At 45.2% G+C, this 20,335-nt stretch overlaps 1 protein-coding gene across 32 annotated transcripts in view; it reads left to right on the top strand.

Moving 5' to 3' along the window:
* Window positions 1-19,866, top strand: part of LDLRAD4 (low density lipoprotein receptor class A domain containing 4) — a 450,420-nt gene extending 430,554 nt beyond the window's left edge. For 30 of the 32 annotated variants that reach the window (XM_025865209.2, XM_025865205.2, XM_073888066.1 and 27 more), the window contains 2 exons: window positions 10,932-10,985; window positions 12,481-19,866. In XM_025865209.2, coding sequence (XP_025720994.1) covers window positions 10,932-10,985; window positions 12,481-13,011 — 585 coding nt within the window. In that variant the 3' untranslated portion in view covers window positions 13,012-19,866. The remainder of the gene's footprint in view (window positions 1-10,931; window positions 10,986-12,480) is intronic. The other 2 variants (XM_073888062.1, XM_073888064.1) reach the window with 1 other exon arrangement.
* The last annotated feature ends 469 nt before the right edge of the window (window positions 19,867-20,335 follow it).

Below are 20,335 nucleotides of genomic sequence, written 5' to 3'. Positions count from 1 at the left end.
AAGTAGCAGGATATAAAATCAATGCACAGAAATCAGTGGCATTCCTATACACCAACAACAAGACAGAAGAGAGAGAAATTAAAGAGTCGATCCCATTTACAATTGCACCCAAAACAATAAGATACCTAGGAATAAATCTAACCAAAGAGGGAAAGGATCTGTACTCCGAAAACTAGAAAATACTAATGAAAGAAATTGAGGAAGACACAAAGAAATGGAAAAAACGTTCCATGCTCATGGATTGGAAGAACAAACATTGTGAAGATGTCAATGCTACCTAGAGCAATCTACACATTCAATGAAATCCCCATCAAAATACCATCATCCACTTTATTCAAAGGAATGGAACAAATAATCCTAAAATTTGTATGGAACCAGAAGAGACCCCGAATAGCCAGAGGAATGTTGAAAAAGAAAAGCAAAGCTGGCGGCATCACAATTCCGGACTTCCAGGTCTATTACAAAGCTGTCATCATCAAGACAGTATGGTACTGGCACAAAAACAGACACATAGATCAATGGAACAGAATCGAGAGCCCAGAAATGGACCCTCAACTCTCTGGTCAACTAATCTTTGACAAAGCAGGAAAGAATGTCCAATGGTAAAAAGACAGTCTCTTCAACAAATGGTGTTGGGAAAATTGGACAGCCACATGCAGAAGTATGAAACTGGACCATTTCCTTACACCACACACAAAAATAGACTCCAAATGGTTGAAAGACCTAAAAGTGAGACAGGAGTCCATCAGAATCCTAAAGGAGAAAAAAGGCAGGAACCTCTTCGACCTCAGCCGCAGCAACTTCTTCCTAGAAACATCGCCAAGGGCATGGGAAGCCAGGGCAAAAATGAACTATTGGGATTTCATCAAGATCAAAAGCTTTTGCACAGCAAAAGAAACAGTCCACAAAACCAAAAGACAACCGACAGAATGGGAGAAGATATTTACAAATGACCTATCAGATAAAGGGCTAGTATCCAAAATCTCTAAAGAACTTCTCAAACTCAACACCCAAAGAACAAATGATCCAATCAAGAAATGGGCAGAAGACATGAACAGACATTTTTCCAAAGAAGACATCCACATGGCCAACAGACACATGACAAAGTGCTCCGCATTGCTCGGCATCAGGGAAATCCAAATCAAAACCTCAATGAGATACCACCTCACACCCGTCAGATGGCTAAAATTAACAAGTCAGGAAACGACAGATGTTGGCGGGGATGCGGAGAAAGGGGAACCCTCCTACACTGTTGGTGGGAATGCAAGCTGGTGCAACCACCCTGCAAAACAGTATGGAGGTTCCTCAAACAGTTATAAATAGAGCTACCATACGATCCAGCAATTGCACTACTGGGTATTTACCCCAGAGATACAAATGTAGGGATCCGAAGGGGTACATGCACCCCAATGTTTATAGCAGCAATGTCCGCAATAGCCAAACTGTGGAAAGAGCCAAGATGTCCATCGACAGATGAATGGATAAAGAAGAGGTGGTATATATACACAATGGAATATTATGCAGCCATCAAAAGGAATGAGATCTTGCCATTTGCAACGACGTGGTTGGAACTGGAGGGTGTTACGCTGAGTGAAATAAGTCAATCAGAGAAAGACATGTATCATATGACCTCACTGATATGAGGAATTCTTAATCTCAGGAAACAAACTGAGGGTTGTTCGAGTGGTGGGGGGTTGGGTGATAGACATTGGGGAGGGTATGTGCTATGATGAGTGCTGTGAATTGTGCAAGACTGTTGAATCACAGATCTGTACTTCTGAAACAAATAATGCAATATATGTTAAGAAAAAAAAAAAGAAGATAACAGGAGGGGAAGAATGAAGGGGGGGAATCGGAGGGGGAGACCAACCATGAGTGACGATGGACACTGAAAAACAAACTGTGGTTTCTAGAGGGGAGGGGGGTGGGGGAATGGGTTAGCCTGGTGATGGGTATTAAACAGGGCACATTCTGCATGGAGCACTGGGTGTTATGCACAAACAATGAATCATGGAACACTACATCCAAAACTAATGATGTAATGTATGGTGATTAACATAACAATAAAAAATTTAATAAAAAATCCTTAACAAAATACTTCAAACTGAATTCGGTAGCATACTAAAAGGATTATACACTATGACCAAATGAGGTTTATTTCTCTCATGCAAGGATGTTTCTACATATGAAAATCAATCTACTGTTCATTAATAGAATGAAGGGAAGGTCGCCTGGGTGGCTCAGTCGGTCAAGCATCTGCCTTCAGCTCAGGTTGTGATCCCAGGGTCCTGGGATCGAGTCCCACGTCGGGCTCCCTGCTCAGCGGCAAGTCTGCTTCTCCTTCTGCCTCTGCCTGCCACTCTGCGTACTTGTGCTCTCTCTATCTCTGTGAAATAAATAAATAAAATCTCTAAAAAAAAAAAAGAATGAAGGGAAAAAAGTAAATGATCATCTCATTGATGCAGAGAAAGAATTTGAAATTATTCAGTACTTTTTTATGATTAAAAACATTCAAGAAACCAGAATAGTAGGAAACTACCTCAACATAATAAAAGGCCATTTATGAAAATCCCATAGCTAACATACTCAGTGGTGAAGGACTGAAAACTTTTCCTCTAAGATCAGGAACAAGACAAGGATGCATGCTTTTACCATTTCTATTTCAACATAGTATTTATTAGAAGTTTTGGCCAGAGCAACTTGGCAAGAAGAAGAAATAAAAGGCATTCCAATTAGAAAGGAAAAATTAGAATTATCTCTGTTCAGAGATGACATGATCTTATATATAGAAAACTGTAAGAATTCCAACAAACAAACAAAAACCTGCTGGAACTAATAAACAGATTGATCAAAGTTGCAGGATACAAAAATCAATATGCAAAAATCAGTTGCATTTTTTACACTAACAGTGAACAATCTGAAAAGGAAATTAAGAAATCAGTTCAATTTTTCAAGTAGCATCAAAAAGAATAAAATACTTAGGAAGAAACTTAACCAAGGAGGTGAAAGATGTGTACACTGAAAACTATACAACAGTGCTGAAAGAATTTAGACACAAATAAATGGAAAGACATTTATGTTCATGGATTGGAAGACTTGATATTCTTAAAATGTCAATACTACTCAAAGCAATCTACAGATTCAGTATAATTACTGTGAAAATCCCAATGATGGTTTTTTGCAGAAAAAGAAAAGTCCATCCTAAAATGCATATGCCATCTCCAGGGAGATAGTGGCCCCCACTGTAGCCAATAATATTGAAGAGGAATAACAAAGTTGGAAGTCTCATACTTCTTGATTACAAAACTTACTACAAAGGAACAGTGTGGTACTGGCATAAAGACAGACATAGAGTCCAGTGGAATAGAATAGGGAGCCCAGAAATAAACTCTCACCTACATGGTCAAGTGATTTTTGACAAGGATGCCAAGATCATTCAAGGAGAAAGGACAGTGTTTTCAAAAATGGTGTTGGGAAAACTGGATGTCCACATGCAAAATAATGACATTGAACCTTATCATTTAATACCATATACAAAAAATTAACTCAGCATGGTCCAAAAACCTAAATGTAAGAGCTAAAGCTATAAAACTCTTAAAGAAAACAATGGGGAAAACTTCATAAAGTTGAGCTTGGCAATGATTTCTTGGCTATGACACCAAAAGCACAGGCAACAAAAGAAAAAAATAGATAGATTAGAATTCAGAAATTAAAAAGATGTCCAGAGCTGAAAAGGCAACTCCCAGAATGGGAGAAAATATTTGCAAATCATATATCTGATAAGGGATTAATATCCAGAATATATTAAGAACTCCTACAATTCAACAACAAAATACTAGACAATCCAATTTTTTTTCAAAGATTTTATTTATTTGACAGAGAGAGAGACAGCTAAAGAGGGAACACAAGCAGGGGGAGTGGGAGAGGAAGAAGCAGGCTTCCCGCTGAGCAGGGAGCCCGATGTGGGGCTCGATCCCAGCACCCTGGGATCATGACCTGAGCTGAAGGCAGACGCTTAACGCCTGAGCCACCCAGGTGCACCTAGACAACCCAAGTTAAAAATAGGCAAAGGACTTGAATAGACATTTCTCCAGAGAAGATACGCAAATGGCCAATAAGCACATGAGAAAAACTCAGTATAACTAATTGTGATGGTTAATTTTATGTGTCGACTTAACTGGGCTAAGCAATGCTAAGATAAGTAATAGAACATTATTTTTGGATGTGTCTGTGAGAGTAATTCTGGAAGAAATGAACATCTGACTCAGCTGACTGAGAAAAGAAAATCTGCCCTCTCCAGTGTGAGCTGGCATCATACAATCTTTGGAGGGCTTGAATAGAACAAAAAGGTGAAGGAAGGGTAGATTTTCTCTCTTTCTTCTTGAGCTGGGGGGTACATCTTCTGCCCTTGGACATCAGAACTCATGGTTCTTGGGCCTTTGGACTCCAACATTTATATTTGTGCACCCTCCCCGCCCCCGCCCCAGCTTCTCAGGCCATCAGACTGACTGGAATTATACCACGAGCTTTCCTGGTTCTCCATCTTGCATATGGAAGATTGTGAGACTTCTCTGTCTCTATAACCATATAAGCCAATTCCTATAATATCCTATTATATATTTATCCTATTATATATATAATAGGATATACATTAAATTAAATGATATATTTTAAATATATATAGTGTGTGTGTGTGTATATATATATATAAAACAATGTTCCCTATTAGTTTTGTTTCTCTGGAAAACCTTGACTTAATACACTAATCATACAAAAATCAAAACCAAAATGAGACACCACATCACACCCATTAGGATGGTTATTATCAGGAAAACCCAGGAAATAACAAATGTTGGTGAAGATGTGAAGAAATTGGAACCCTGTGCATTGCTCATGGGAATGTAAAATGGTACTGCTGCTAGGAAAACAGTATGGTTGGTTCCTCAAAAAATTAACCATAGAATTACCATATGATCCAGCAATTCCACTTGTGGTTTTAGATCCAAAATAATTAAAAGCAAAGATTCAAAGAGTTATTTGTAAACCCCTGTTTATAGCAGCTTTATTCACAATAGCCAAAAGGTGGAAACAACCAAAATATCCATCAATGGATGAATGAATAAACAAAAAATGACATATGTCTACAATGGAAATTAGCCTTAAAAAGGAAGGGAATATTGACACATGCTACAACATTGATGAACCTTAAAGATATTATGCTAAGGGAAAAAAGGATACAATGTTGTACCTGTGCACAAAAGGACAAATGTATGATTCCAGTTATAAGAGGTACCTAGAATAGTCAAATTCACAGAGACAGAGAGTAGAATGGTGGTTGCCAGCAGGCCCCGGGGCGGGGAAGAAATGGGAAGTCAGTGGCTAATGAGGCCAGCATTTCGATTTGAGAAGATGAAAAGGTTCTGGGAGATGGATGGTTGTGATAGTTGCACAATACGAATGTACTTAACGCCATAGAACACACTTTTAAATGATTAAGATGGCAAATTTCATGTATATACATTTTGCCACAATAAAAAAAAATACAAAGAAGACAAGTTGGTTTTGATTTCCCACTCACCACCCACCCCCTGAAATGTACCAGATGGTCAGATTTAAAGGGAAAAAATGCAGTCACTGTGTTCCAGGTCTGCAAATAACACATCTTGATTGTTGGCATCATAAAGACAATCACTTGGAAGATAGGTGATCTTTTTTGTCTTTAATGCAGATGTTTTAGCGTCAAGCAGGTTTGACTTAACAGGAAATTTTTCTGTCAGTTTGGCTGTTTGTTCATTGACGATTGGGAAGGAGGAGAATACAAAGCGACTTCTCAAATATAGAAGGGTCTGAAAATACCTGTCTTTAAGCCTGCAAGATTAAGAGCTGTCCTGTGGCCCTTTTCCCATAAGGTGTAGATTCAGTAGCACCTCTTGATGACCAGCCAGCACCCCCAGGGTGGTCCAAGGGGTTCAGGGTGCTTTTCTGTGGATCTGGGCTGATAGGCACTGCCATGAGGGAAGCCTGTCTCTTGGCATGTTTCCGCAGTCCAGGCTCTGCCCACAGCCTTGCAGATTCAGAAGAAATAATGTCCCCCGACTCAGAGACGGTCAAACAATGAGTCCACAGTGACTGCATTAGCAGAAGAATGACAAATGGTGAAGGACTCATTCACAGGAAAGATTTCATTTTAGCAAATAAAAGAAGACGTAAGAGATAAGCTCTTGTGATAAGCTCTTATTCTGTTTACTGCCTCCCTGCTTTCACCTCATGACATCAGAAGGAGCGGTGCACGGCCTAGGCAGCTTCTGCTGATGTCTGTACTTACCGGTGGTCCCCTCAGTGGACGGCTACTGTCAGCTGAGCGAATGACCGAAGAGCACAGAGAGTCATCATGCAGCAGTGGGCCTTTCTTCTATGTAGCACCTGGGGTCTTGCTGGAACCCAGTGGCAGGAAGTTGTGGAGAAGACCTTGCTGTGAGGGGTCTCATGGGTAAGGCCCCTTGTAGAAAGCAGCTCCTGACCTTATGAGAAAGGTTCTGAAGAAATCGGAGGTAAATGCAACTTCGCTTCAGTCTTTCTGATGCTTCCAGTCTTTCCACTCAAAATGCCACCTTTGGTGACAGATGGTCGTTACACTTTCGGTGAGCAGAGCCTAACGTACAGAGATGTGGAATCCCTGTGCTGTACACCTGAAACGCAGGTAACATTGTGTGTCAGCTAGACTCAGAAACAGTTTTTTTGAAAAAGGCAAAATGCCACCTTTGGAATAGTCTTGTAAATAAACAAATAAGGAAATTTCAATGACTTTGTTATTTTAAAAAGTGTAACTGAAAATTGCCCCCACTTTAGTTGTGTAAAACAGCAGGTAGCCATTACCTATAATGTTAAGAGCTACCATTTACTGAATACTTACGTGCAAGGCATGGACTAAGGAATTTACATACATTGCTATAATTGAGGCTCACAACAAACTCTTCTACAAATAAGGAAACTGACGCGTGAAGAAACTAAACAAGCTTGTCTGAAGTCACAGATTGAAGAGTGCAGGGCCAGGCAAGGGCTTTCCCAACTCAAGAGTTCACTTGTCCTTACAGATCCGCCTCTGTGTCAAGAGCTGTGTCGTCCATCCGGGTAATATTAAGTTGTCGTCAGATAATCAGTCATTACCTTTCTTGTTACAGAGCCTTTGTTCCAGGCAGAAAACTAGAGAGTAAGAAACATACATGCAAGGCCGTGCACATACAGAGAGGGACCCAACTGAGTGCCTTTCTTGTAAGCATCCTAGATCAGGTGTGACAGTCCCCCATGTGTTGTCCTCAGTTTTAATGTGTGTCTCAAGTAACTGGGACTAATAACAGATACAACATGAGCGACTTGAGAATAATATACCTTAAAAAAAAAAATGAACTAGAATTGATTCAAAGTGATAGAGTGATGTCACGACAAATGATATTCCAGAATGCTTTCTTGAGTGGAACAAGGGGGAGGGAGGAGTGACAGCTTAACCTCAGGGGGTTGTCCAGACCCTCTGTTTCCCCCAACCCCCCATCCCATGGGGAGGTGTGGCGCAGGGGCTATTCGATTATGCACATCATCTCACGTGTTGGGATCAAGACCTCTTGTCAGGAGGTGTTCAGTAGATATATGATGAAGTAATGAACGAATGCTTCCCTTCCTTTTGGTGGGTATTCTAACAAGGGAAAGAAACAAAGCTGTAAGGGAAGGAATTTGTTTAGCAAAATTTTATTCCTATTGCTCAAATTTCTATGAACTATTTTAAGTATTATCTTAATTCACAGCTTCTTCCAAGTATAATACCATGTAATAATATAAGCATTAGCCAGGAACAATGGAGACTTCTCTGTTGAAATAAAAATTGCTTCCATAATGAGGATCCAGAAATATTGCCATTTGAGTAAATCCAGCTGTAGGATGAGCCCCTTCTCCCTGAAAATGTCACCAGTAGTGTTTGGAGATGCAGAAACAGAGGGGTCTAGGCAAAAGGGCCCATGTCTTTGAGTTCAGCTAGCCACAGCTTTCTGAAAAGATAGTACAGGCCCCTTGGAGGACACTGGTCATGGGGTCAAATCATAGTCCAAGGACTTCACCTCACCTGGGGGGCAAGAATCATCGGGCTTCACCAGCAGTGTGGGATTGGGTGCTCCTGAGGACAGTCTGGTGATGGGACAGCCCCCGGGGTGTGGCCACTGCAGCTTATGGCATGAGGGCCTGAGTGAGGCAGGTCCCTAACCATCAAGTCGGCTGGGAGCCAGACTTTCTAGAATTCTGGCCATCTTCTGGGTCTCAGTTCTCCGTGTACCAGCACAGAACTAGAATGACAGCTTTTCTGGGCTGTTGACCCTAACTGTTCTCACCATGGCATCTTGGAGATCTCATAGTTTTCATGGGCTCCTGTGTACTGTGTGGGTGAAAGCCCTAAAAAAGTGTCCTGTAAAAACGAATGAATCAGGGGGCAGAGAGTTGTCCATAAACCATGTCATTGTTAAAATATTAATGACGGAGGGGCGCCTGGGTGGCTCAGTCGGTTGGGTGGCTGCCTTCGGCTCAGGTCATGATCCCAGGGTCCTGGGATGGAACCCTGCGCGGGCTCCTTGCTCAGTGGCGAGCCTGCTTCTCCCCCTGCCTGTGCTCTCTTTCTGACAAATAAATAAATAAAATCTTTAAAAATAAATAAATAAATAAAATATTCATGATGGCAATGAGGGAGGTAGAGTGGGGGCGAGGGGGAATGGTAAGAGGATGATGAGCCCCAGTGGCAGAGGAATATGAAATTCCGGGAGAAGCTGATGAGCTCCTGTGCAAACAGGTCGGTGCTGGGATTCCGTTGGAATCCAGGAGGCCCCCACAGCTGGGTATTGGAGCTCCCGGGAGGAGGTGCAGTGGCGTAGACCCACCCCCACCAGGATGGCCCTGCAAGGAGGGGGGCGGGAGGGAGTGGCCCAGGGAGCCCGCAGTGAGAGCAGACATGCCCCAGGCGGGGTCTGAGGACCTCCCCACATTTTACCAAACGCAGAGCTGGAGGCACCACCGAGCTTGGGGCCGCGTGGCCAGGGAGGCGAAAGCACAGACCAGGAAGGGAGTGTGGCGCCAAAGGCGGGAGAGCGGCCCCGGCGTGGCTCAGAGGAGTCCCGGTGAGAGGTGACAAAGCACCGAGTGGAACTGGCAACGGGGGTCAGGTATGACTTCGGTGAATGGAGGCTCAAGACCACAAGGCATGGTCTTTTGCAGGCAGTGTCCCAGTTTGGTTCATTTCTAGGGAAGTAAAACCATCGAGGATGGCTATTTCCATTTTCAGAAAACGTGCGAGCCCCTACTTCTAGGTCACCTCACATGGTGCTGTTATTTCTGGCCCTTAGGCGGCTCACTCTGTGTCAGCCTCCTGCTCTGGCTGTCGCCTGGTGCCAGTCCCCAGGGTCAGGGGGGTGGCCAGTGTGTGCAGGCGCAGGAGTGGCCCCAAGCTCACGTGACGGACACGAAGAGTTGCTGGGGCAAAATTACAAGTCACAGAGCTATGCAAGGCTTCGTTTTCCCGCTGTTTTCAATCTGAGAGTGGCGACGACCACCCAGAGGCATACTGATCGTTTCCCTTTGACCCCGAGGAAGCTGCACCAGCTCCATGCAGCTCTAGGCCTGGTGAAGAGCTGCCTGTGGGTGCGGGGCAGCTGCTTGATTAGATTCAACTTGGCGCCGTCTGTCACCTGTCGCCATGCCGGAGCCAAAACGGCCCATTACGTGATTTCATAATCAGACCCTAAGCCCCGGCTTCCTTTAAGTGCAGCTGGGCCTGTTCATATTTTTGCCCCTGATTCCATGTCGTCCTGCGGGTATCTTAGGAACAGGTTATATGTACCGGACAAGTACACTGTTTAGCTGTGAAGGGAGTGTTTGTATTAGAATTCTGGCCTACAAAAGGGAGCGAGAGAGGGTTGGCCTTCACGTCCAAAGACGTAGGGGTGTTTTACCTGGCAGGTCGACTCGTGGGCATTCTTAGACTTCAGGAGGCTCAGTGATGGCACAAGGTCATGTATGCATATTTCTAGGAATCCAAAAATACAGGCGTCTCTCCCCACCACCACCACCACCACCAACCCAGCTGTTCTTACTCTCTTTCTTAGAGTAACAGGCCTTAAGCTAATAAATAGCCCAACAGACACTGGCTAATAGCCAACAATTTGGGTTCAAAAGTGATGACATATTGAAATGCTTTGTAAACAAATTTACGGAGTTAGAAATGACCCTTAATCATGTCTACTGTTTGCTTGTCACCTTGTGGGTCTGGTCAAACATTTTTGAAAAAGATATTAAACAACTAGATGTCCAGTTACATCTGCCTTATGAATATATAGACTGAAGAATAAACTCACTACAAGACACTCAAAGGGCATTTGGGCTTTTGGAAACTCAGTTTTGGGTCTGAAAGCCAACCAGTGTGGCTAGCTAGCGTTTTCCTTCTACTACTGCTGTTGCTTAGGTCAAAGCTGGTTGCAGTTCAGAAGGGTGTTGTCTGGCACTCGGCCCTGTGCCGCTAGCATCCATTGTGCAGGCAGGCCTCCGAATAAGAGCTTGGATTCACCCAGACCCTACGCAGATCCGGGTGGTGATTGAATGCAGTTTTGAATGCAGTTTTGAGGACATTTTGAATGTATTGCAAACACACAGGTGTATAGTTCGGAAGATATTTGATTTCAGATCTATTTCAAATCTATTATGGCTGAGACCAAAACCTCCTACCTTTTCCTTATGGTCACAATTCTGTTTAGATGTTAGGTGTGAAAAAGGACCAGTTCTTTGTCACTCCATGTTTTAAACAGGTCTGCTTCTGTCAAAGAGGAATGTGATCCCTTGATTTTGGGTGCTGTTGTATGAAACTAATGATTTTCTTGTGATGTTTCTTGTCCTCCCACTGCCAGGAAGGGCGCCTGTGGCCTTCAGGCAGCTCCGGGCCTCGGCCAGGGGCCTCAGAGGTAAGGAGTTGGGCAGGGGTGGGGGGTGGGCCGCCAGAGGTAGCTGCTGCACCCATGTCAGGGGAAGGAGGAGGGGAAAAACCATTGCAGCAAAACTGGTGGAAAGGCTAAGTGTATTAACAGCATAGATTAAGAAATAACGCATTTCCCTTAAGGTATATGCTATAACTTTGGGTTAAAAAGGTGGGGAGGAGTTTTGCCCTGGAATGTCCTAGAGATGATTCCTGCTAGTCTGAAGCTCCTTACAGAAACCAGGTTGAGAATCACTGATCTTTACATGATCCCGTAAGCTGCTAATAATGAGGCTTGGCAGATGTGGGCATAGTTTATAAATACATCTCCAAGTTTAATAATATGATTTTTTTAAATAACAAAATTTTTGCCTATAAGCTAAAACTATGGTGTGAGAGAAGTCAGTGGAGATATATATCTTTAGATCTGTATATATCTCTTTCCTCTAGAAGAAATTTGGATGGTGGACTAGGTAAGAGGATTATGTAAGAAGAATAGTACTTGGATTCATTTTGGGAAAACAAATCTGTAATTATATTTACTTTGGAGTACAAAATATTTTTCATGTCAGTTACTAAAAATAACTACAGGAAACTTTTATCCAGAATGAAACAACTGGATAAGCCTAGAACCTAGAAGGAAAAAGAACGCACTTTTTCTTTATTTTCTTAAGTAATTGATAGATCAACATGCTCCTGTAAATAATTCATAAATTGACCCAGTGCCTTGTACCTACCCCAAGTACCATTGTGTGCAATTAAATTTACATTTACAATGAAAACTCTGAGGGGCCCCCTACTCTTCTGAATCATAGGTGAGAGAGCAGGCAGCATGGTCCTTCTGCTCCAGGTGAAGGGGTGGGGGCCCAGAACTGTCACCGGGTGGGCAGGACTGCAGCGCCACCCGCACAGCGTTCTTCCACCCCGTTCCTGTTTACTGAACTCTGGAAATTGCTGTTGTATTCTACCGGAACCAGAAAATGTATACATAGCATACACCCTAACTCCCATTAAACCAGTTAACCACAGTCTCCGCTGTTGAACCATCCTAGATTACCTGTGGTTTGGCAAGATGAGTGATGTAAGTCACAGGGAATAAGAAAACGACTTTTTTTTTTCCTGAAGTAGACTTTTCCTGTTGTTTCCTGTTTTGAGGACTGTTTGAGGGCGCTTGGGTGGCTCAGTCGTTAGGCATCTGCCTTCCGCACAGGTCACGATCCCAGGGTCCTGGGATCGAGCCCCGCATCGGGGGCTCCCTGCTCCAGGGGAAGCCTGCTTCTCCCTCTCCCACTCCCCCTCCTTGTGTTCCCTCTCTCGCTTTGTCTCTCTCTCTCTGTCAAATAAATAAAGAAAATGTAAAAAAAAAAAAAAAAAAAGTCTCCAAACTGCTGAGAACACAGACCAGGCATGAACTTTCTTGATACCATCACATTCGTGGTCCTTGTGTCGTGGATATCTTCAACCCTCTCCTCCTTCCCTTGCAGATCATGTATGCCCCGAGGTCCAGGGACAGGTTTACCGCCCCATCCTTTATCCAGAGGGACCGGTTCAGCCGTTTCCAGCCCACTTACCCCTACGTGCAGCACGAGATCGACCTTCCTCCCACCATCTCCCTGTCTGACGGGGAGGAGCCGCCTCCTTACCAGGGGCCCTGCGCCCTGCAGCTCAGGGACCCTGAACAGCAGAGGGAACTCAACCGAGAATCTGTGCGGGCCCCGCCCAACCGAACCATATTCGACAGTGATTTGATAGACATTTCCGTGTGCAGTGGGGGCCCGTGTCCGCCGAGCAGCAACTCAGGCATAAGCGCCAGCACCCGCAGCAGTAACGGGAGGATGGAGGGGCCGCCCCCGACGTACAGCGAGGTGATGGGCCACTACCCGGGCGCCTCCTTCTTCCATCACCAGCACAGCAGCGCGCACCGGGCGAGCAGACTGCCGTTTCAGCAGGACAGCTCGGGGGGCACAGTGCTGCCCCTCCAGGGCAAAGACAGGAAGCCCGGCAACCTTGTCTGACCCGCTCACGTGCGCAGGAGGAGGAAGATGCCGAGGAGGAGGGAGGAGGGCCGCGCGGCCTCCGCCACCCCCCGGCACGGTGGTGGTCCGTCTCACCTGCTACAACGAAGTAAAACCAAATGTGCAAACGTGGTCTTTGTTTCTGATTCCTTTCAGGGGAATTGCATGCAGACTAGACTGAAATAATACAAACTTCCATCCGGTCTGACCGCGAACAGTGTTTATCTGGGGACAGGCGTCAGGACGGGGTGGGGGTGGGGGCTGGTTTTGGCAAAGGGCGGGCTTGGGAACACAGAGAAAGGGATGCTTGGAAGAGATCATGAAATAAGACCCACAGAGGTATTTGATTTATTTAATTATGAAAGGAGACTTTGCAGAGAAAGAGGCCAGAATGGCCCATTTTATAACTAATTGATAAAGAAGGATGCATTATTATATATTATCATGGGGAAGTATCGGCCAGTTTGCTTTTTCTCCCAAGGTGTGGAACTTTTATTTTGTTTTAAAAACATGATTCAAAATTCCTGTTTTGTGTGCCAAGGTATAAAGTGAAGAAGTCAGATGAATGCAAGGAGTTAATTTGTGTTGTGACGATGTGTTTTTAAAAAGTTGCACTATCTAAATGTTTATATATGAGGGGACTGTTCCATGTGAAGTTCTGTATGTTGTCTTATCACCTGTGGATTATTATTAGGCCCGAGGAATACCTGGAGTGTTCCCCAGAATCACGCGAGAAAAGATGTTTGGGGATGTAGCCTCACATACGCCAACTTACCTAAGTCTGGAAGCCATTCCTGTTGCAGGAGTTGGCCTGACATAGCAGTGCATCACTGAAGTATTTGGAGACTTTTGGATGGAAGATAGGAAATACTAAATCCCAGCATTTCTGACTTGTTTGAGTTACTCTGCTAGTCTTAGGCTGCATATTTGATTAACTTTGACCCCGACACATGCATTTATGTACCCGGTATCATGCAGTGCTGCCCATCCTCCCGCGGTGCAGTTTCTTCAGTAATTTAGAGGTTTTTTTTCCACTGTAGCATGAAATATACTCAGATACATACATTATTTTATGCAATAAATTGTTTAAAATGCAAGGTGGTTATTTTTAATACTGTTGAACTATGTGACTTCTCAGTGTACTCCCCGTTTTCTCTCTCCTTTTCTAGATAGGTAGTTCAGTTCAGGCCTGGATGGCTGGTCAGGGCTCTGGAGGCCCTCCGCCGTGGCCCCCGGGGCGGCCTACCTGGCCACGGTGTGCAAGGCTTCTTCATGCGCAGGCGGCCCCTGGAGCAGATGAGAGCACGCCGAGGTGCCCCGCACCGGAACAAGCCCTTGCACCTCACTGCCGCTGGCGCTGCGCTCTTGGAGGAATGCGGTGCTCAGAGCCCACCCCAGCTCCAGGGGGAGCGTCCTCGGCTCCCCGGACGGTTACCCAACAGTGCAGGGCGGGGAGCGACTGGGAGCGCACAGGATAAAAAGCACAAGTAGTTCAATGCAACTAGAAGGCTAATTTTAAATATTGCTAGTCTTCGCTTTACTACTCCTGATATTTCCAGGCATTTGCTCTTCTGTAGAATAGATAACTTCCTTGTGTGGAAGCCCATCTGGCCCATGTGACAGCCGTAGCCTGTGGGTTTGGCCCGCACCGGGCCACGGGAGGGCTCGTCCCCTTTGGCCTCTGTGTGTAAAACAGTGAATTTGGAATGATGGCTCAGTGACTCTGATCTCTGCAGTTTTCCTGCCGAATCTGCACACGCGTGTTCATGTCTGTCTGTGGGTCTCCGGGGTGGTTTCTCAGGGAGGTGACTTGGTGCTGTGGGCTCAGAGCTGGAGACTGTCCTATCCACTGCTTTCTGCTACTTCTCTTGGTCAGGAGGTGGCTGGGTTTTGTTTTGTTTGGAGGATCGGAATGTCCGTTGGACTCACCCGTTCCACACAGTAACCTCCACAGGACTAGTCACTCTTCAGAGGAGAGAGAGAAAAGGTGGGGCAGAAGCTGACACTCAGGCCTCAGAGCCTGTTGGAGGCTTGTGTTCCGGCGGCTGCCTCGGGGATTCTGAGACCGGGCAGATCCCTGGGAGCCCGGACTCAGACCCAGAGACTGCCTCTCCCATGCCCCAGGCCCTCCCGCAGCTCTGCTCGCTGCCTGGGTCACAGGCCTGCGCTTAAGCAAGCTGGGCATCCCCTTGGCTTGAAGCCTGACCTGGCCCCGCAGGGGAATGTTAGCACGTGACCCAGTCAGGACCCCCCCCACAGGTGGGGGCTCAGGGTAGGTTAGGTGTCCTGTCAGATGCAAAAGGAGAAGCTTAGTCATCATTCCAAACCTCACCTGCAATTTTGGTAAAGTGGTGAACCCGCCTTATATAGCTCTTGCTCAAAATGGTTTCACAGTCCTTTTCCTACCTGCTACAGGAATGAGCTATGGTTAGAAACTGGTAAATTCCCTAGTTACTTTGCAAGTTTATGAATGTTTTGCAGATGTCCACAATAATTGGCAAAGCAATTATTTAATTCAAATAACTTTAATCGTCCTTCAAAGGAGGTTCCCCCCATTCGGCCTCCCTAGAGAATAATTGCCCTTTGGAGTTAAATAGTTATTTCAAGACACAGACCTATCAAACCATGACTTGATGGTCTTTGAGGCTGGACCTCTGTGATGAATTAGTTTGAAAGCCAAGGTCATGAATTGAATTACTAGTCAATTCCCTTCGACATGGGGAAAAGGTGATTTAGATCCGTGGCTTCTTGGAAGGTGTGGCCGCCCTGTTCGCACCACATTACTGGCCAGCTGAGGGACAAGAGGTGATGTGAGGGGGCAGCTTGTACGGGGGCCCAATGTTCAAGAAGCTCACGTACTTAGGAGACCTGCGGGTCTGGCTTGGGAACCTGTGATGTAGGCAATTCGTGGTAGGTTTATTATTTCAGTAGAGAGTTAGGATAAAGGATTGCATTGTTCAAAGGAGCAGTGGGTGGGAACTGGTGCTCCCGGGCATCCGGCTGCCGTCCCCAGACTTCCAGAAGCAGGAAACCCAAGGCATGTTGAATCCCGTTTCTAGGAACATAGTCTTCAGGGGTGTATTTGCTTTTTCAGGAGGTCTGTGTTCTTCAGTCGCCAAAGCAGTCCTTAGTACAAATGAGATTTTGCTAAACAAACTGTGTAATTGAGTAAACGTTGCTCCATTCTTTGTGTCCCTGACCAAAAGTTAGTATTAAGGAGTTTGACAAGCATGCCTTCTGTCCTTCCCTGCCGCATAGGCACATAGACACACAGCCCACAAGAAATTTCAAGATAGCCGAAGAGAGTATTTAAAACTTGCAAAGACTTGTCCTGAGGAGGACTTCACATGTATCTGCTGATTTTAGTTCAAACTCTTCGGAGAGGACAGAGGCTGGGAGGCCTTCAGAAGCACTGGCGTAGGAATGTGGTGCACAGATGAGCACACCTCGGGCTTCTGAACATCTTCATTTGATCTTCTTCACCGTTAGTCTACTTTCGTAAGAATGAGAAGGGCTCAAACGGCATGCACTGCTAGAAAGCTGCACTGACCTGGAAGAATCTGGTCAAATCACAGCCTTCCCCTCAGAAGCAGAGTTGTCCCCCTTGACAGGGCCCTCCTGCAACTGGCCATCCGTCCAGTTGTTTTTCTGACTAGGGGGTGCCTGTAGAAGGGTCCTGGCAGGGTCCTCTGGGGCAGGGCTGGGGGCCGCTCCCCCTCACCACCCCCACTCTGTGCTCCCTGCCTGCAGCCTCCGTCTGGTGTTGGCTGTGCCGGGGCTCCTGCGGTGAGCTTTGCTATGTAGAGCGGCACCGTTAACTGCATGTTGTCTCGTATGCCGTTCATTTTTCTTCAGATTTCCAAAGCTCAGCAGTGTGCAAAGGGGGGTGGTGAGGGAAACTGGGAAGGACACTCGGTTTTTAACTTTGCGGTTTTGTCTGTGGCTAAAACAAGACATACGCCCACGCTTGGCACCAAGCCTTTGTATGGTGACACGCCCCCTCAAGGCCGCCTCCCCTCTCTGCCAGAGCCCCCAATCCTAGCTGAAGGGTCCGACACGGGCTCCATTCTGCTGACGCTCACCCAGATTACCTTGGCCTTGGTGAACCTGAATGAAATGACATGATTGGGTGACGGGCTGGCAGGTCTCCTCTCCTCAGTGGGAGCCACGCGGTACCCACCAGTGCCCACCAAAGTCACAGATGAAGAAACCACTTTGGCCCCAGACCACAAAAGCCAGTCTTGGCAGCTTCGCAGCTCCCCTGACTGGCACCAGCTGCCAAGGCCGGCCAGGAGATCTTGCAAAATACTCCTGCCTCGCCATACCCTGCATTTTTCAGGACCCAAGATTTCAGCCGAGGTTATTTTACCACCCAAAGTACTGCGTCTTTCACGTAGCTCAAGTTTGTGATTTACTGCCAGACTTAGTCGTTTGCAGCAGCGGCTTTCCAGGCCATCAGGACGCTGGGGTGTGTGAGTCAGAATGCCTTGCCAAGAAAGTGCGGCCTTCCTCTGATCCTCTCTCCTTCCTCGGCGTGTGCTTGTTTGTGTGCAGTGTGGTGGGGGTGCCGACGCCCTACCCGCATGTCGCGTCGCCCGTGGCGTTCCAAAGAGCTCTGCATGCCGGGGGCTCCTGCTGACTTCAGCAGGCGCAGGAACTGAGCCCCCCACCACCGCACTCTGCCCCCACCTTTGTTGTGCCTCACTTACAATGGTGCTTTTTCAGTTGTCTGTCTTCTCTTATGTTTTTATTTGTAAGGTGCTGTATATAACTTGAATATATTATGCACATATCCTACCCAATGGGTAGAACAAAAGATTGTTAATACTGTAATATAATGTATAGATACTGATTTTAACAGAAATGGCATAGAATTTGTGAATGCCTATGTGCTTTGTCCTCTTTTGTAAGGAAATTTGCAAATGGATGCATACAGATAAAAGTCTATGTAGTTTATTTTCCTATTAAATATCAATATTATAACACAAGGGAAAGAAGTCTGAACAAGCAAGCCACTGTTTGTGACCAGCATATGTATGGCAATTGAGAGTTGCATCTTTGCTGTGAAAACCCTTTATTAAAAAAATAATTTAAAAAGAATCCCACAGCTTTTTGGTTGCCACTAGATGCTTCTCATTTTCATCTCTTTAGTAAGGCTCAGTTGGACCAGTGGTAGTCAGAAAAAAAGAAGTTTTTTTCACCTTTGCTTTATGAAAAGATAGCTCATGTTGTAGAATAGTGGAGACGTCAGGCCCCAGGGAGAAGCACGTACTTCGTTAAAACTGCAGAAATTATGTCCAAGTTCAGTAAGTTGGCCAGCAGCAGAGGACTTTGTTCCGTACAGAGGCGTTGGCAGCCGTCTGTGTCCCTAGTCTCTCTGTGCCTTTTTCTTTGACAAACGGAAGCTGTGGAGCCAATGAATGAATGCGTGTGTAGGGCAAGAGTATCTCAGGAAAAACAAATCCACTTAGGAGAAGACCCCACTCTTAGAAAAACTGTTTTGTTCTGGGTTATCATTCACAGAGAATTAGCTACCAGCCAGTCAGGTGAAGAATATTCCTTCTATCCATTCCTGTCGGTGTCTCGTGGTGATCTTGACAAGCTAGGTTTTGCCAGCAGTTAGGGACGACGTTTTCAGTCGCATGTTCTGTCCCACCTCTTACGCAGCATCTATCCTTTCAGCTCAGTGTTAAGTGTCCGTTATGACCTCTGCATTTTTCTTCAAATATCCTAATACTAAAAAAAGGAAAAGGCCTATCACGTGTTCACCAAAACCACGGTTGAATCATGGGTGTGTGCCTCCTTTCCAGTGTCGTCCATAAAGGCAGTCAGGGAAATTTTGCCCGTCTGATCCATATTTCCACTCTACTCTGTCACCAGAGGATATTCTAATAAAACCCATGTTTTTTCTTTGCTCTGTGGCGTATGTTCTGATTTTGAAAATCACGAGAATCATGCCCTTATCCTCCAGAAAGCAGACTATTACAGATTCTCCTGACATTGAGAACACCTCTACAATGTGACCCTTGATGCTGAAGGATGAAAAGTCAGCCCTTCTCGCACTGTTCTGAAGGGGCATGACAAGATCGCTATCTCCTGGGGGCTCTGTCCCGTCCAGCCCCCGTCTGCTTCCCTTGTGAATTGCAGGGGCTCCTTGTGGTTCTGGTTTGGCATTAGGAGCCAAGGCCCTCTGCTGTCAGGAGCAACACTCCCACCCTTCCCGGTTCCTTCTCTTGGGAGAACTATTGAGCATGAGTGTCATCAGAGAATGTTCTAGACTCAGAGGTACTAAACTGTGTTACCACACCATTGCTTCCTTTCTACAGAACTAACTGAGGCTTACATTTTACTGTTAATGGTACTGGTTCATCTTAATGTGCTTGTTGGTATCTTGCTATTTTTCACTTCATGGCTTTCAAAGATCACATTTTCTAATTGACTTTGTCTAGTGGAAAGCTATTTTTAAATGTGTACAACACTATTCATAGCATTGAGTTCATTTAATTTTTATTATAAAGCAGCCAACTAAAAAAGTACAACTGTATTCAAACTTTTCAGTAGTTCATGTGAGCTCTGATAACCAGGTCATTAAAGTCTGTAACAGCCCTTTGTGCTTACTTTTCAACATAATTCCAAGTTATATACAGAGAAATATTTCCAACTGTTGTGTACCTGCCTCTTTTAACTGAGCAATGGTGATGTAGTTCTTAGACCTAAGGTCTGTAACTGCAATACTTTTAAAGAAAGATGTTGCTCTAAGTGCTGTTTGTTAGTTATGAAATCAGCTTTTTCTGCTTGTTCTTAATGCTGTGGTCAAACCATAGCACAAAATCATTAAAAATAATCAGTGATATACATGTGTCTCCTGTTTTTCTTTTTTGCAATCTTTCAAAAACAAAGCACGTATGTGGGGGAGGGGGGGAGAAACTACATGTGTTTTAAAATCCAGTCTCAAAGAAACACTATTCTTATGGTTTCCCAGCTAACCTTTCCTCAAGCCCAGGTTCTACATAGAAATGTTCAGGAATTGCCCACAGATCTCATCATGGGAGGAGCCATTGAGAATGGCTTCACCTGAGCCGAGGTACCTGAGGGCTGTGTAGCTGTCTCCCGGTTTCGGGATGGCTGTCACAGAGAAACAGAAACCAGCTAAGTCCAAAACATGAACAAGATTTCTAGCAATGTGGGTCCACAATAGCCAAACTCTGGAAGGAGCCAAGGTGCCCTTCAGCAGATGAATGGATAAAGAAGATGGGGTCCATATATACAATGGACTATTACTCAGCCATCAGAAAGGATGAATACCCACCATTGCATTGACATG

This window comes from Callorhinus ursinus, unplaced genomic scaffold (assembly GCF_003265705.2).
Source record: "Callorhinus ursinus isolate GAN/ISIS: 27379988/994484 unplaced genomic scaffold, GSC_fseal_2.0 scaffold86, whole genome shotgun sequence".
In the NCBI taxonomy this organism is placed as follows: domain Eukaryota; kingdom Metazoa; phylum Chordata; class Mammalia; order Carnivora; family Otariidae; genus Callorhinus; species Callorhinus ursinus.
Note: the sequence above shows the minus strand (reverse complement) of the source record. Positions and strands in the feature narration are given on the sequence as shown.